This window comes from Micropterus dolomieu, linkage group LG11 (genome assembly GCF_021292245.1).
Source record: "Micropterus dolomieu isolate WLL.071019.BEF.003 ecotype Adirondacks linkage group LG11, ASM2129224v1, whole genome shotgun sequence".
NCBI classification, from domain to species: domain Eukaryota; kingdom Metazoa; phylum Chordata; class Actinopteri; order Centrarchiformes; family Centrarchidae; genus Micropterus; species Micropterus dolomieu.
This window is the reverse complement of record NC_060160.1, coordinates 1,469,546-1,483,963: the sequence shown is the minus strand read 5'-3', so window position 1 is coordinate 1,483,963 and position 14,418 is coordinate 1,469,546. Positions and strand designations below refer to the sequence as shown.

Below are 14,418 nucleotides of genomic sequence, written 5' to 3'. Positions count from 1 at the left end.
AGATGAGGAAAAACTCCCCAAAAGAAACGAGGAACATGGTAGAAGAAACCAGAGCATTAAAAAGAGGGAATAGGAAAGAAAATTAGTACAAAAACATCACAGCAGTCTTTTATAAATCTGCTGCTTTCAGTGTCTCCTCGCTGCCCTAAGTGAGCTGCAGGTAGACGCGATTCGCAAGTCTGATGGCAGAGTTAAGTTTTTGTTTTTCAACCTGGAGAGACACCTATCCTCTCTGACTGTAGATCTGAATCCTCCGTCCTCCATCTGTCCCCTGTCGCCTCTGACCGTTTGTGTTTGCATGAGAACGACCAAGTTAATCCAATCTGCTCTAATTAACGACAGCGGGCATGTTTAGGAAGTCACTGACTAAGGAGTGCGCTCTCTAAGCCACTCAACCATTTAAGAACCCATTGTATTCTATATCTGGATGATCAATGCGTTTCTAAAAAAAACTGTTTTATTGTGTCACAGAACTGGGACCGCTGCGAGGCCGGACTAGCAGACAGCATGCTGCAGCTGAAGGACATGAAAACCAGACTGAATCAGTCGATGCCGGAGTGTGACGACGAGCTGCAGCGTGCGGAGAAATTCACCAAGGTACAAACAGCTGGTCGCACAAATCAAAACACGCAATATATCACACCCACTGAGTTTATTATACAAAACATTCAGTGGAGAGACAGAGACACTCTGGAGGCAGCAGTAATCTCATTGGCTGAGTTAAACCTAAACCCAAAGTGGGTTTAGCCGAGACCTGACAATTCCCTTTTTATATATTTTGACGAGAACTCCCTCTGTGCAGTCAGTTAGCGCTCAGACGAGGTAGTTCTTTGGCTTTGCTCAGTTAGAGAGCCTCGGGAGGATTAGTTCTGCTTCTAAAGCTGCTTTGATGGTTGTGGGATGTATTGAGTCAGAAATGTTTTTCCTTTATTTGTAGGTTGGAATTCACGAAGAATTTCCATATTTATAAATTTACTTTTTTGCCGAGAGTCAGATGAAAGGACCAATACCACTTTATTGTCTCCACACTTAATATGGAGACAGAGGCAGGAGACGGTTAGCTTAGCATTAAGACTGAAAAGGAAACAAAATCCACCACACTGCAAAAACTGAGCTCTCAAACATAAGGGAAAAAAGCAATGAAATGGGGGAAATATTACTTAAAATAAGCAAAATTATCTGCCAACAGAACAAGAATATTTCACTTGTTACTTAAGGACAAAAAAACTTGAAACAAGTGAACTTCTGTAACATAAAAGCCGCCTGGTAAGAAGACATATGTTGTCAGACAAAAAACAAGGATATTTTTTTCTTCAATTAAGATAATTAATCTTACTTATATTTTAGTTTTTACAGTGCAGGAAGTCACTGCTGTTGGTTCCAGCACAAAACCGCATCTCTTCCCTTTTGCTTCTTTGTACACTTTCTGTCAGGTTAGCTGTTTACATCTATTTCCAGTCTCTAGCCTAAGCTATGCTAACCGTAGGTAGCTTCATATTAAACAGGCAGATATTAAAGTGATATTTATCTTCTCATCTCACTCTCAGCAAGAAAACTAAAAAATATTTCCCAAAATGTGGACATACATTATTACTCGATATTATATTACATGCTCATATTTATGTAACTTCCTTTTTATAGTATTAGCAGTCTGTGAAACTTCTACATGGTGCTAGTGTCCTGCAGGCGGAACAGTTGGATAAATGAGCTTGTGACACGGTGCAAGGGCAACAGGAAACAGTAGATGAACAAACAGACATGTAGCCTTCAGGCCGTTTGAGTTTGGAGGGAAATCGCCAGTTAGAGCTTCAGGAGAGCGAAGCCAAGTTTGAAACAACAGGTTTGACTCAACGTATCCTCTTTGACCCATCACAGCCTTTATTCCTCACGCACACCGCCACCCCTCCCCCGGCCCGGCCTGCAGCCTATGGCCTTTAATCCTCTCTCTGGGCGGGGAGAAAGAGAGAGAAAAGAGTGACAGAGAGGGGGAGAGAAAGAGAAAGGGGCCGGGCAGAGAGAGACATTAGGGGGTAGCTGTGAGGGAGCGAGCTGTGGAGGGGGGTCCCTGACGGTTTCCTGTGACAGTCGGTGTGTTATGGTATGCAGGAGAACGAGGACTCCCTGGAGGACTGGGCTGAGAGCCTGACTGAGCTGAGCACCATGAAGGCGGATCTGTCCCAGTACATCATCGCCGACGATGTCCTGCTGCTGCAGGAGCAGGTGGAGCACCTGCACTGTCAGTGGGAGGAACTCTGCCTCAAGGTTAGTCTGCTGGCTCTTGACTGGTTGTCCTCCAGTCACAGCCCTTTTACCTGATCAAATGAGCTACTACTGCTTTATTGCTGTTACTTTTTTAAACGCTTACATCAATAACTTTATTTCACTGGGCTCCTGACCTTTGGATTCCTTACTAGATTAGATTTAGTAGGTGATGCTGACTAGTGCACAGTTGTGAAAGTATTTTACTTTGTACGTCTGTGTGGTTTACCGTTTTAAGTTGGCAAAACATGACAGTTCACCAAGTCTACAGGATAATTCATATTCAACCGAATATGAGTGATGTGTGTATTTGAAGCGTTATGTGTTATCTGGCTTGAATCAAATGCAGTTATGTAACCCAGGAAAGTAGTTTCAAGATATCACTTGCAGAGATTCATATATAAATCATCTAAAGTGCACAGTGACGATGGTCAGCCGACTTGTTTTCTTTCTTGAGGACCCATCTTTCCTTTCCTTCAATATTCAGTATCTTTAAGTTTGGAAAAACTCCTCTTATTCCACGGTATCTGACACCATCATGAAGATGTTTTTCACCAGGCTGTTCCAGACTTCTGTTATTATGGCTGCTCCATTCAATCAAATAGAAATATTCTAGTTGTCTCGTGCATCATTTTATACACATTTCCCCAAATTCGTCCTGGCATATTTGGTATCTGGAAACTTTGGGATCTACACTAAATTTTTTATAAAATTCTGTGACTTTGAACAATGTGTGGCTGCACAGCATGAGTTGGTATTGACTGTCCTGCTGGAAAGACCATTGGAAAAGAACATGTGTAATTTCGTTTATATTAAATCACAACGGGAAGTCATTTCAAGGTATCGCTGGCAAAGATCTGTTATGGCTAGAGTTCAGATAAAGTGCGCAGTGGTTGTCAAACTTTTCTTCTGTGGAGACCCATTTTTAAAATCTCTCCTACGTTCCTTAAAGTCCACCATAGATGTTGTTTGAAAATCAAGCTATAAGACAGCTGCTTGTGGAAAGTTCTTCATTTAAGAGCTAACATATGTAACCAGCTCAGCACAAACAGTCGCTCAGTTTGTGTTTTGTTTGTGAGCCTCAAACACCTGCAGTGTTTATGCTGTACTGCATTCTGTGCACAGAGTTCATGGTTTCTTTGGCAGTTTTCTGGTCATCGGTGTTAAAAGTCTAAGCCTTTAATGAGGAGTTAAGTTTGTAAATCTGACTGATGAAACCAACAGGTTTGGGTTGGGGGGGGCTTTGTGGGGATGGGTGAACAGATGGTGACAGGAGAGAGATGTTGTAATGAGCAGTGAGACTTCAGCTTTTGTATTGAAATGAGTTTGGGGGAGGGGGAGTCGAAGTGATGATACTGGCTTTCACTTTTCCCTCTCTGTGTGTTTGTGCATTTTTGTACGTGTAGTCCTGTTTGGGACGGTCTCATCCACACCATGCCTCCTGTTTAAAGTGGCTGAGTGAAATCTGACAGCAGCATTTTAGAGCCGATCCAGCAGTCAGTTAGAACTAAACGAACACACTGCAGCTCCCTCTGCTTTCCTGCTGCTCCTAAAACGCCACACCACTATTAATTTGGTTTCTGCTGCTCTGCCAGCGATCAGCCTCTCTTGGTTAAGTGAAGCTCTTCGCCACACTTTAAACACAGCACACAATTCAGTGTAATTTTGTAACAAAAGCCTTTTTAGAGGCATATCCTGTTATTTTGTGAAGCCTAACCCAGTGCTACAAACCCGACACTCTTATGAAATCAGAATTTTTATACCAGCTTTTCATTGTTTCTGGAACTTTGGGCACAATTATTCTTAATTTAGGAGCATTTAAAGTTGTATCTGTGTTACATATTATTCCCCCTCCCATTTTACAAACCACTCACAGTCTAATTAATCACAAAATAAATTAAAATGATGTTTAAATTATATGCCCGGGTGCATTTGTATCAGTCATAATAAGATATAGATTAGGCCGACAGTACAGACTAAGCATCTTTAGAGTAATAAAGCTTATTTAATTTATTTCTTCCAATCCTCTTTTGTCAGGTGTCTCTGCGTAAACAGGAGATTGCAGATCGTCTGAACGCCTGGATCATCTTTAATGAGAAGAACAAGGAGCTGTGTGAGTGGCTGACTCAGATGGAGAACAAGGTGGCGCACAACTCCGACCTCAACATCGAGGAAATGGTGGAGAAACTCAAGAAGGTAGGAGGATATTGTGATAACAATAGATATCTTACCCAGCAGTTTTAATGGCTTGAAGATTGGATTACTGTCACTTCACACGTTTAGATGGCTGTAAATTCATCTGCTGATCCTCACAGCTGATGATCAAAGTTTGCTGTGTGAATGAGACACTTCCTTGATTGGTCTAAATTTTAAACAATGAACTCAACTGAGAAAGATGTAGCTACATCTGTTTGTGTGTGCAAAAGGTAAAAAATTTGTGCAGAATGACTTCAGAGTTTCAAGGAGGTTATCTTTTTGGTTCCATTGTCTGTGGGGTTTTTTTTGTTTGTTAGCAGGATGTCTTTAAAATGTGTAAAAATTGTTTGGTAGAAAGTCCTGACAGGAGCCAAGAAGCAAGTGGTTAGTTTTTGGTGCTTTTAATTTAAGAAATCAGGCACATGTATCCCGTGATTGTATATCACTGTGTGTTTTGATCAATATCCAAATGCACATAAAACATTTCACATTATTTATTGTTAAAATAGTAATTTTGAAGATTGTGCTGCAGGCTGTGAGTGCGTTCTAGTTCTATTTATTTTGCAGAAAGCATGAACGCACAGTAACAAACAATATAAACAAGAGAAGCCTTTTGAACGTAAAGGGGGAAAATATGGGAGGTAGATGGATTTAAAAAAAATAGCATACAACTAGAATGGTTGGCTAAAAATGACACTGGACGGCGCATTTATGAAATATGTTTTAATGTAAACAAACATGTCCTCCAGGGTTCTCAAGTTGTACGTAATCCTCTCCATTATATGAATGCTGGACACCAGGTCAGTCAGTTAATCAGCATTAGCTTTTTCTTTGTTCAACTTTCTCAGTATTTACACCTCTTCCTCTGTTCTGTTTCTCCAGCTTGCTCAGGTGCTTTCTAGTTATGTCGTGATATTTGTTGTAGTGAACATTAATAGTTCTACAGTGGTGTGGTTCTGATGTGGTGTTCAAGCTCCGGATACAAAATCCTCAAATCATCAGGATCAAAAGTTTAAATATGAAGTGGAACGTGCAGGTTGGCTTTGTTTAAATGTTTAGTTTATTATGGCGTGTCGCTCGGCCGGGTGGTGGAGGGACAGTCTGGGCTTTTCAAAAAGCTGTGAATTCCCTCCTGATTGTTAAAGAGACGACAGCTGTTTGAGCCCCAGCAGGGCCACGCGGGTTTGTTTTGTGTCGAGCTCACAGCCCCTTTCATTTGTCACGGTGTGGGGGGGGCAATTGCTCTTATAGAAACCCAAACTTATTGCCCTGACAGGGGGTTTAAACCTTTTCAGGCACTGGAGATTTAAATTTAGTGTCTTGCCCTGGCACACAGACTCTTGGCAGGAGTTACTTCCTGGCAAAGATCCAAAGTCAGAAATGATCATGTTGACTTGCTTATAGTGAAGTTAGTTAAGGGTATTAACGTTTTGTTTCAGGAGAATAGGTTACCAACTTTTTAAAGTTAAATTATAAAACTATGGTTGAAGCCATTCTAGAGGCCAAACCCTTAATGTCAGACTCACAGATGAATAGTAATCATGTAGAGAAATGATTAGATATGTGAAACACATAATCACTGTGCTTTGAAATATGAACCTGGATGCACTTGACTCCGTCCTCTTTGTTCTGTGTTCCTCCGTTAGGACTGTATGGAGGAGATCAACTTGTTCAGTGAGAATAAAACCCATCTGAAGCAGCTCGGAGAACAACTCATTACAGCAAGCAACAAGGCAAAAGAGACGGAGATCAATGACAAGCTGAAGGACGTCAACGACCGCTGGCAGCATCTGTTTGACCACATAGAGGCCAGGTAAGAAAAGACAGCGTGAAAGGATGAACTGTGTGTCGGCGTCTTGCTAGAACATCCTGTAAAATTTAAGTTTTTATGATTTATTTCATTTTAGCCATGGTAGCGTTGCGGCTTGGGGTATGGTGTGTTGATCCATCACTTTGTTTCATAGTTAAATATCTTAACAACTGTTGGATGCAAATATTAGCATTCTAAAATGCATACATTATTGAGGACACGTTAGGTTATGGTAACGTGCCTATATAACAGGTTTGTGGCATTTTGGACATGAGCAGATGATGAAATTTGCCTCACACCGACCCTCACGGCTTCGAAAACATCGGTACAAGTACAACTTGAGCTTTTAGCATGTTAACATTTAATTAGCATGCTACCTAAATATTAGATACAACCTGCTGAACTGAACAAAAACATAGCTGTGCACATGCATGTTGTATGCTAACTGTAGCTATGTTAGCTTGGCGTAGCATTTAGCATAACAACATTAGGATACAGCTTAAACCAGCTGTCTGATAAAGTCCAGCTGTTGAAGCTGAGGTTAAGAAATCCTTAAAGGTAAACTGTAGGGATTAGCTTTTAATATAGGACCTCTAGCTTTAGTACCTTTTCATTAATACCAGTGATTTGTGTGCACCAGTCGCTGACCAGAACATTATGTCTCCCCACCATTTCATAGGATATCTCATCACAGTTTTTTTAATAACTGACATATGACTCTATTGATCAATAACTATAAGCGCTTCTTGGAAACTGCAGCCTTGTACAACAGCTTCTCTTTCTTATAGAGAGCAGTGAAGTTACTCATTCAGCACTGCTTCAACACAGTGACAACGGCTCCATAGTAAAGTCAGACTACACGTGCTGCAAGGTGGAAATTGTCCACTAACTCCTCCTATATGATGTGTGACCAGTGCAATTTCTCATCAAATCTCTCCGTTCTTTCTTTTGTCTTTGTTGTACAAGCCCTTGTCGTTTACTGCTTCTGCTTTATGTGTGTGTTGCTGGTTTCACCTCAGAGAATGGGAGCAGCCAGGGCACAGCTGCTGTTCTACTGTGGCTGCAGATTAAAGCAGAAAAGCTCAGAGCCAACAGAGGATAGAGATGCTGTTATTATTAATCCATTACTAAATGCAAATCTCATTCCAACACACAGAGGAGTGGAAATATTCATGCATCAGCTTACCTTCTCTTTACTGCTGATCTACGTCAGTCAGCTTTGTGCAATGTGACTGACTGATGGGTACAAGGACAAGGTGAATGTAAACAGTGAGATGATCATGAACCTATTGGCTGGTCCACTGTGGTGCATATTGAGCAATCTCAAAATTAAACATGTCCTGCTGTTGGACACATCACACTGATGAGTTAAGGCCTCAGTTTGACTCTAGGTTTGCCGACCACATCTGAAGGCAATAGGCCGTAGCCGCATTACAGCACTGCTTTTAAAGTTGGATGTTGGGACCCCAAAAGAGGTCGCAAGATCAATCTGAAGGCATGCAAGATTATTAACGAGATTGGAAAGCAGAAAGAACATATTTCTGCCATACAAAGACTTGTAATCTTTGCTTTTGTCTTTTGAATCAAAGGATTAAAAAAAATTACCTCTTCAGACTCCTAATATTATTCCAGTAAAATGTATGACAAGGGCTGATGCCCATCAGCCTCCTCCACAGCTACTACTGATATTCCTGGGTCAGTGTCATGCTAAAGAGTAACTCAGCAGTAGTCTCTCAGGGGTGACTTGATTCATTACAAATGAAATTTACCTCCGTGTTTGGTGCGAAGTTACTCGGAGTGTCTTCTCTGCATTTCTGCACTTCACCTGTCGATCAACAGCGTGATGATTTCTGCTTTGGGATTTTTCTTGGAGTTTAAGTTGTTTTTCTTTTCCATACAAACAGATCAGAAATTCAAGGGTTTTTTAAAGGGAAAGCACTGCTTGGATTTTATCCGACACATGGAGCAGGAAAACAACCACAAGTCGACAATAAAAGGTTGCAGATTTTGACTTTTAAAAGTCCTATGTCAATCACAAAGTGATGCCATAATAAGAATCTTCTTTCTAAAGTCTGCTTTCACTGTTCTGATTTGATTTTTGTCTAACAGTGACGTGTCCTCATCACTAACGAGGTTTCAGAAAAGGGTACCATGCATTAGCGGAGGATTTTAGAGCTTTCCTGCTCTGCCCCACTAACTTGGCTTTCCCATGGTCAGACAGTACAGTAATTATTTTTGGCTTTCTGTGCAGCAGAATGGATGCAGGGTGGTGAAGTGCACAACAATTACCGGTACATCTCTGGCAAACAACAGGACAGCGAGTCGAAACTGATTGTTTATTGGAGTCTGCTCCTGTAAATTGCCTGTTTGGTGACTATAAACGACTCCATGTTTGGTAGACGGCAAGTTCATAAATTCCAAACAGCAAATTGCAGTAAATTGAACTGGGCTGAGTCGAGTTGAGAGGCAGTGGAATGTTTTGTTGGAGCCAGATGGGTTAAACCAGTCCAGAGGGAGGGGGCTGAGGAGGGGACTTATCCTCCATGAGAAGGACTGACTTAGATCTGCCATATGGTGGCTGTTTAGAGACTCTGGCCACTATGTGTCCTCTCAGGCTCTGTTTTTCTTTCACATTTTAAACTCAAAGGAGAATTTTAGCTTGAAGTTCATCTTAATAAGTTTGTTTTAAGACTAAAGTCTGACTAAAGTTTTTTATTGGTATGAATGATTTATCTGTATAAATGGCAGACGATCTCTTGTCTCTGAGGCTTGTGTCTGTGTAGAAGAAGTGATTTACTAACAAAAGCTCCACTTGGAACGCTTTGTTTCCGATGTTCTAATGCCGCTGTAACGGTGCATGAAGAAGTAGTCAATTTCCTTTCAAGATGTTTTTTGTTTTACCTTCTGTGGTAAATGAGGAATACCTCTCAGTTCACATTGATTGTTCTGGTGAACACGAGCCCATATAATGGCACATTATTAAATGTAGACTCGGCCTGAGAAGGACTAAACTTGGTGAACAGTTACCAGGGTCTTTGTCTTGACTGACAGGTTGTTAGTATAGAGATGTGCCCCCCGTCTTTAATAATAGAAAGGGGACTGGAGTGTAGAGGGAGTGCGACACACAATAGTAGGATTTACCCTTCCCTCAGCTGCCCCCCCGTCCCCTCAGGGACTGACCAACATAACGAGGCTAAGCCTGTTAATGAGCTGTTGCTGAGGCACGAGCCTCGTGTCTGTGATGGAATGTGCAGTTGTCAAACTCTTGATTTTAGATTTTATCTGACCACCGTTTCTGATTGGCTTGCAGGCACCAAAGGTGCTGGATGGGCTTGTGGTCGAGGTTCAGTACAGCCCAGTCAAGTTGTGTGTGCCAGTGTGTGAAAACCTCTTCTTTGTGGAGCCGGCTTTGTGTAGGAGCGGCTGTCACATTGAAACAAGAAAGGGCCTTTCTCACAATGTTGACACAACGTTGGAAGAACAAAGGTCCTTACTTATTAGCACTTCACTGAATATGTGTAACATGTAAAAGTATTGTGAGTGGTCATCTGAAGGCTCAGCATCTACTGTTGCAGACCGGTGAGGGGGTGAAAACCCACTAAGCTGATAAACGTGGGGAGTGTCTTCACAAGGGTCTTCACAAGCTGCTTAACAGGCTGAGGGAACCATTTCACCATTGTGACGTTCATGCTGTTCACACCTCGAAGCATCAGAGCAGTTTGGTAAAAGAAAAGGATGAAATAAGATTATTCAGTGTTTTTTCGCAAGCTCAGCAATTAATTAATGATGACCAACTTTATTGATAACAATAATGTGTTGATGAATCTAAGCACTGTGACTAATCAAAGCTGCAAGTGTGTGTGTTTTGGTTAAATGTAGCTGTGTAGATCACTGGGCTCCACTCTTCACTTAACCCCCCCAGTGGCCTAATCCACCCAGGCTCCGCAGGCTGAGCCAATCAAACATGCTGCAAGCAGCTTGCTAGAATTAAGGTGCTGATTACACCGTCACTTTGTAATAAAAAATCTTTCTACCACTAAATCGCACTATTAACTGAAAGCTGAACCTAAACAAGAAATACTTAAAGGTGCAGTGCCACTAATGGCCACTAGGTGCAAAAAGGCTGAATTAAAGTCTTTTCATGAAGCCCCAAAAGCATTAGAGTCCAAACAACTCATTTTGTTTAGTGTGTGTCTTGTTGGCAAGTACAGAATAGACTGACTTAATTAAAGTATGGACCATCAGGACGACAAATTTTAGATTATAATACATGAAAAATATGGATCCGGGGGGGGAAGTTAAGCATCTTCAGGTGTCGCCAAACAGACCTGAGCCACACAACCTCTTCTCCTCCACCTGGAGGAAGACAGACTCTGTGCATACTGTTCCACAAAGACAATTAAGTAAAAAGTGTTAATTAGTGTAAATTATTTTAATTACAAACAAACTCCGTCTTAACACCCGGTCTCTCTGTTTCACTGTTTCTCTCCATCACAATCCTCTTCTGTACAGCATGAAAAGAAGCAGTTTACGTCACAGACATGAAGCGGGTCACTGTTTCCACGGGTTGGTCCAGCGCCAGAGTCCTGCAGTACTGTGTCACACGTTTTGATAAGCACTGATGGGGCTCAAAAGGAGCTGATTCAGAGTCGGTGACGAGCGGCGTCCCTCAGCCTTTGTCTGAGTCGAAGTTACGGCAGATGACTGCTGAGGTTTGACTTGCCGAGGGATTAGATGCGTTGACACTGGCCCGCTGCTCGCCTTTGTCCCCCAAAACCAACCGGGTGCTCCGTCACCCCGTCCCAGCAGCTGCTGTCTGCTGACACGAGCCTTTGTGCTGGCAGTCCCTCAGCCTTGGGGCCACCGGGGGCCACCATCCTCTCCTCTCATTGTCTGAATAAGATGCACACGAGGCAGATGTTTGTCTTTCAAAAAACAATCGCCCTGCTCCACGGCCTTCCCCGTCTCCTCACACCTGGTAGAGCAAATCTACTTCTCTTATTGTCACATAGTGTGTTTTTGTTTTTTAAATTGCAGTTTGTCGGGTCGTTAATTTAAAGTGGCGCGCTCACATTTTGTTCTTTGGCGGTTTAATGCTGACATAAAAACAATACTCACGAGCACTCGGCCCTGTTTTCAAGTGGTTGTGGATCTGGTCGCCATGGCGACAACGCCCTACTTCTCATGTCGCTGCCCGGGCTCGAAGAGAGTTACTACAGTGATTTGTTAAGTTTGAACAAGGGATTGTGAGTGGAAAGATGGAGTTAAATGTTTGTTTGTGTGGCAGTGAGGCTGAAATATAGAGGGGGGGTCAGTGACAATCCTCATAAAGATGGAAGTAAAAGTGTGTGTGATGGCAAATACGATGAATTAGAGATTTGAGCCTACAGGTTTCAAGTTGCTCTGTGATTTCTGGCGTGTTTGTGTAACAAGTGTCTTTCTTCCCAAATCCAACTTTTAAGGCTGTCCTAATGAAAAGAAAACCCTCACCGCAGCTTTGATAGATAACTTTGGCCCATATGCTATCGTAACAATTACTTCTTCGGCTGCTCACACACATACATGCACAAAAACAACTAATTCTGTTGAAGAGGAACTCTTAGCAGATGAGAAATGTGTTACTAAGTCGATACCGTTAACCTGGGATGCGTGGAGTGACAGTACCTAGTTTTTAAATAGTTGAATTCTGAGACACTGACTTAAGTTTTAGATAACTGTAGAGCTAACAGTCCTGCCACACTACACCTGATGATCGGATATCTCATCTTTCTGTTCACTACAGAGTGAGAACCTCTGAGTGAATGAGGAGGTGGTTTGACTGATACCTGTTATCAGGACTGTAGTGTGTTTTAGTCATCAGCTGACAATGCAGATGTGTAAGTGTAAAGCTTCCAACATCTGTATCCTAAAGCCACGTTCAGACACGCAGCTTGTGATGCAAACTTTTTGGTGCCCACATCACTTTTGATGTGAATGCTGTCAGATTATCATGTGGACCACAGCAGCACAAGGTTAGATACACACAGAGATACTAGATATGTTCACCTTTTCAAGATCCCACACAAAGAACTCAAGTTTAATAAACTCCATGAGACCATTTTAATGTTCCAAACACTTTTATTTCCCAGCCACGCCAGCTGCATGACAGAATGAACTCAAGGTCTTCTCCTTCTGTGCTTGTGCCCTATTGGACATTATGAAACAGGCTGCAGTGTTCTCTAATAAATGATGAGATGCTGTAGCTAAAGATGGTCATTAAAGATTTAAATGTCAAAATGTTTTAAAGTCTGTTAGTTATGCAGCCTGTGAGAGAAAAGAAAACACGTACAACTGCTCCGTCTCTCTCGCACCAGGTGCCAATTATAACACAATCGTTGTGTCTGAATAAAGCAATTTACGTTATGGATGCTGACAAACAGCTGTTACTGTAACAGACAGACAAAGCCGGCAATTTTATATGTTCCTTTTCTGAAAAGGGCTTTAGATTTACATTCTTCTTTTCTTTCTTTGAACAGTTTTATGTCTGTTTCTGTTTATCTGTGTGTCATTCTTCCTTCTTCTCCTCCACCCGTTGTTGACTTCACTGATCTTCATGATTCAGTCCTGTAATGTATTACTTGCTCTCGGCGCTCTGAACCCCAGGCTACTTTATTTGAAATGGAAGAAGGTGGCAGATGGAGGTTTTTCAGACAGAGGTTCCCCGCTGGGTCTGTCTGTGTCAACAGCTCCGGCCGGCTGTAACGTCGTATCCAATGTCCGAGGTTGTGTCCGACGACAGTAACAGCAATCGACAGCCGTACCTGTAATCTGCTGGACTAACTTTAATAGGCTTCTGTTACTTTGTTCCAGTTTGTTGGCTGTGTTTGTTGTTGCAGGACAGTGCCGGCTGTAAAGTGATAGTACAGTTTTTCAAATTGTTTTCAGCCTCTTTCTGCACTTAAGTGCCTCAAAAAAGTTGGCCTGAATCTGTGTGTGTGTGTGTGTGTCTGTATGTTTGGAGACACACATTTAGCAGCACTTAAATGAACTTTATCATAATTTAAAACTGTCTTCAGATTTTCCTTGTTTTTATCCACATTTACATAGTTCAATTTTTTTGGAATAATTGAAATCCAAAGATGTAACTTGAAGCGTAAACGTTTCAGAGGTTTCCCTGGAGGGGTAAAGGATGTTTACAGTGTTGATCTAGATTAGTCTTAAAGGGTCAGTTCACCAAAATCATCCAGATCTGTGGCTTGGGCAATGGAGCAGTGGATAAGACATTTATTTTGTTTTATTATTGTTTTTTAGATGATCCGTTAACAGAAACACAACCATAAGCAATTTTGAAAGAGTAATTGTTTGATTATAAAGCAAAAGGCAAAGATTTTTTCAGTTTTATATACTGTTTTATAACCTTTTTAACTAAACCATTTATATATTAATTTTATATAGTTGATAATAAAATAATAATAATAATACATTTTACAAAGGAGTTCCTTATGATGAGTATCCTCGAGTGAACCTGTTACTGCAGCCAGATGTTTGGACAGATAGGAGGAGGAGGAGAGGAGGAGGAGGAGAGGACAGGCAGCCTATAGAGGAAGGAAGGGATGTTGGAGGTGGGGGGGGGGCAGCGCTTGCTAGCGGATGTGCCATCGCCATGGAGTTGCCTCCTCACCAGCCCTGTAAGTACGATCCTGAGCCCTCATCACGCCCCGGCACACCGGGCTAGCGTGAGGCTGAGGAGGCAGACGAGGGGGACAGGGGAGCAGATCGGGTGTTTTGTTGTGGTAAAGAGAAGGAGGAGGAGGTGGAGACACTGAGAGCAGGAGCGAAGGGGGATGGGCCAGGCTTTGTCGGCGCAGGCAGATGCATGCCGAGGAAATTCAATGCAGATCGCCAGCTCGAGTCGTCTTGTGTGTGTTGGTATTTAGACTGGCAGCTTGGACAGCAGGTGTGTGTGTGCGTGTGTGTTGGTGTGTGCGTGCGTGTGTGCCTAATATATGTCAGTCTACAATCACAGCAGCATGTTTTTATGTCACTGATTTTTTTCTCTCCGCCCCTCCATTTGCTGTCCTCACATACTGTAGAGACATGCAACACTGAGCTCACACCTGCAGGCACACAGACAGACACACAAACACATGCATGCAGATGCATCAGGAGCCAAA

The 14,418-nt window shown here is 42.2% G+C and overlaps 1 protein-coding gene across 1 annotated transcript in view; it reads left to right on the top strand.

The window, feature by feature from the left end:
* Positions 1-14,418, top strand: part of syne2b (spectrin repeat containing, nuclear envelope 2b) — a 160,869-nt gene that overhangs the window by 126,738 nt on the left and 19,713 nt on the right. The window contains exons 118-120 of the mRNA XM_046063265.1: positions 2,107-2,262; positions 4,297-4,455; positions 6,102-6,268. Coding sequence (XP_045919221.1) covers positions 2,107-2,262; positions 4,297-4,455; positions 6,102-6,268 — 482 coding nt within the window. The remainder of the gene's footprint in view (positions 1-2,106; positions 2,263-4,296; positions 4,456-6,101; positions 6,269-14,418) is intronic.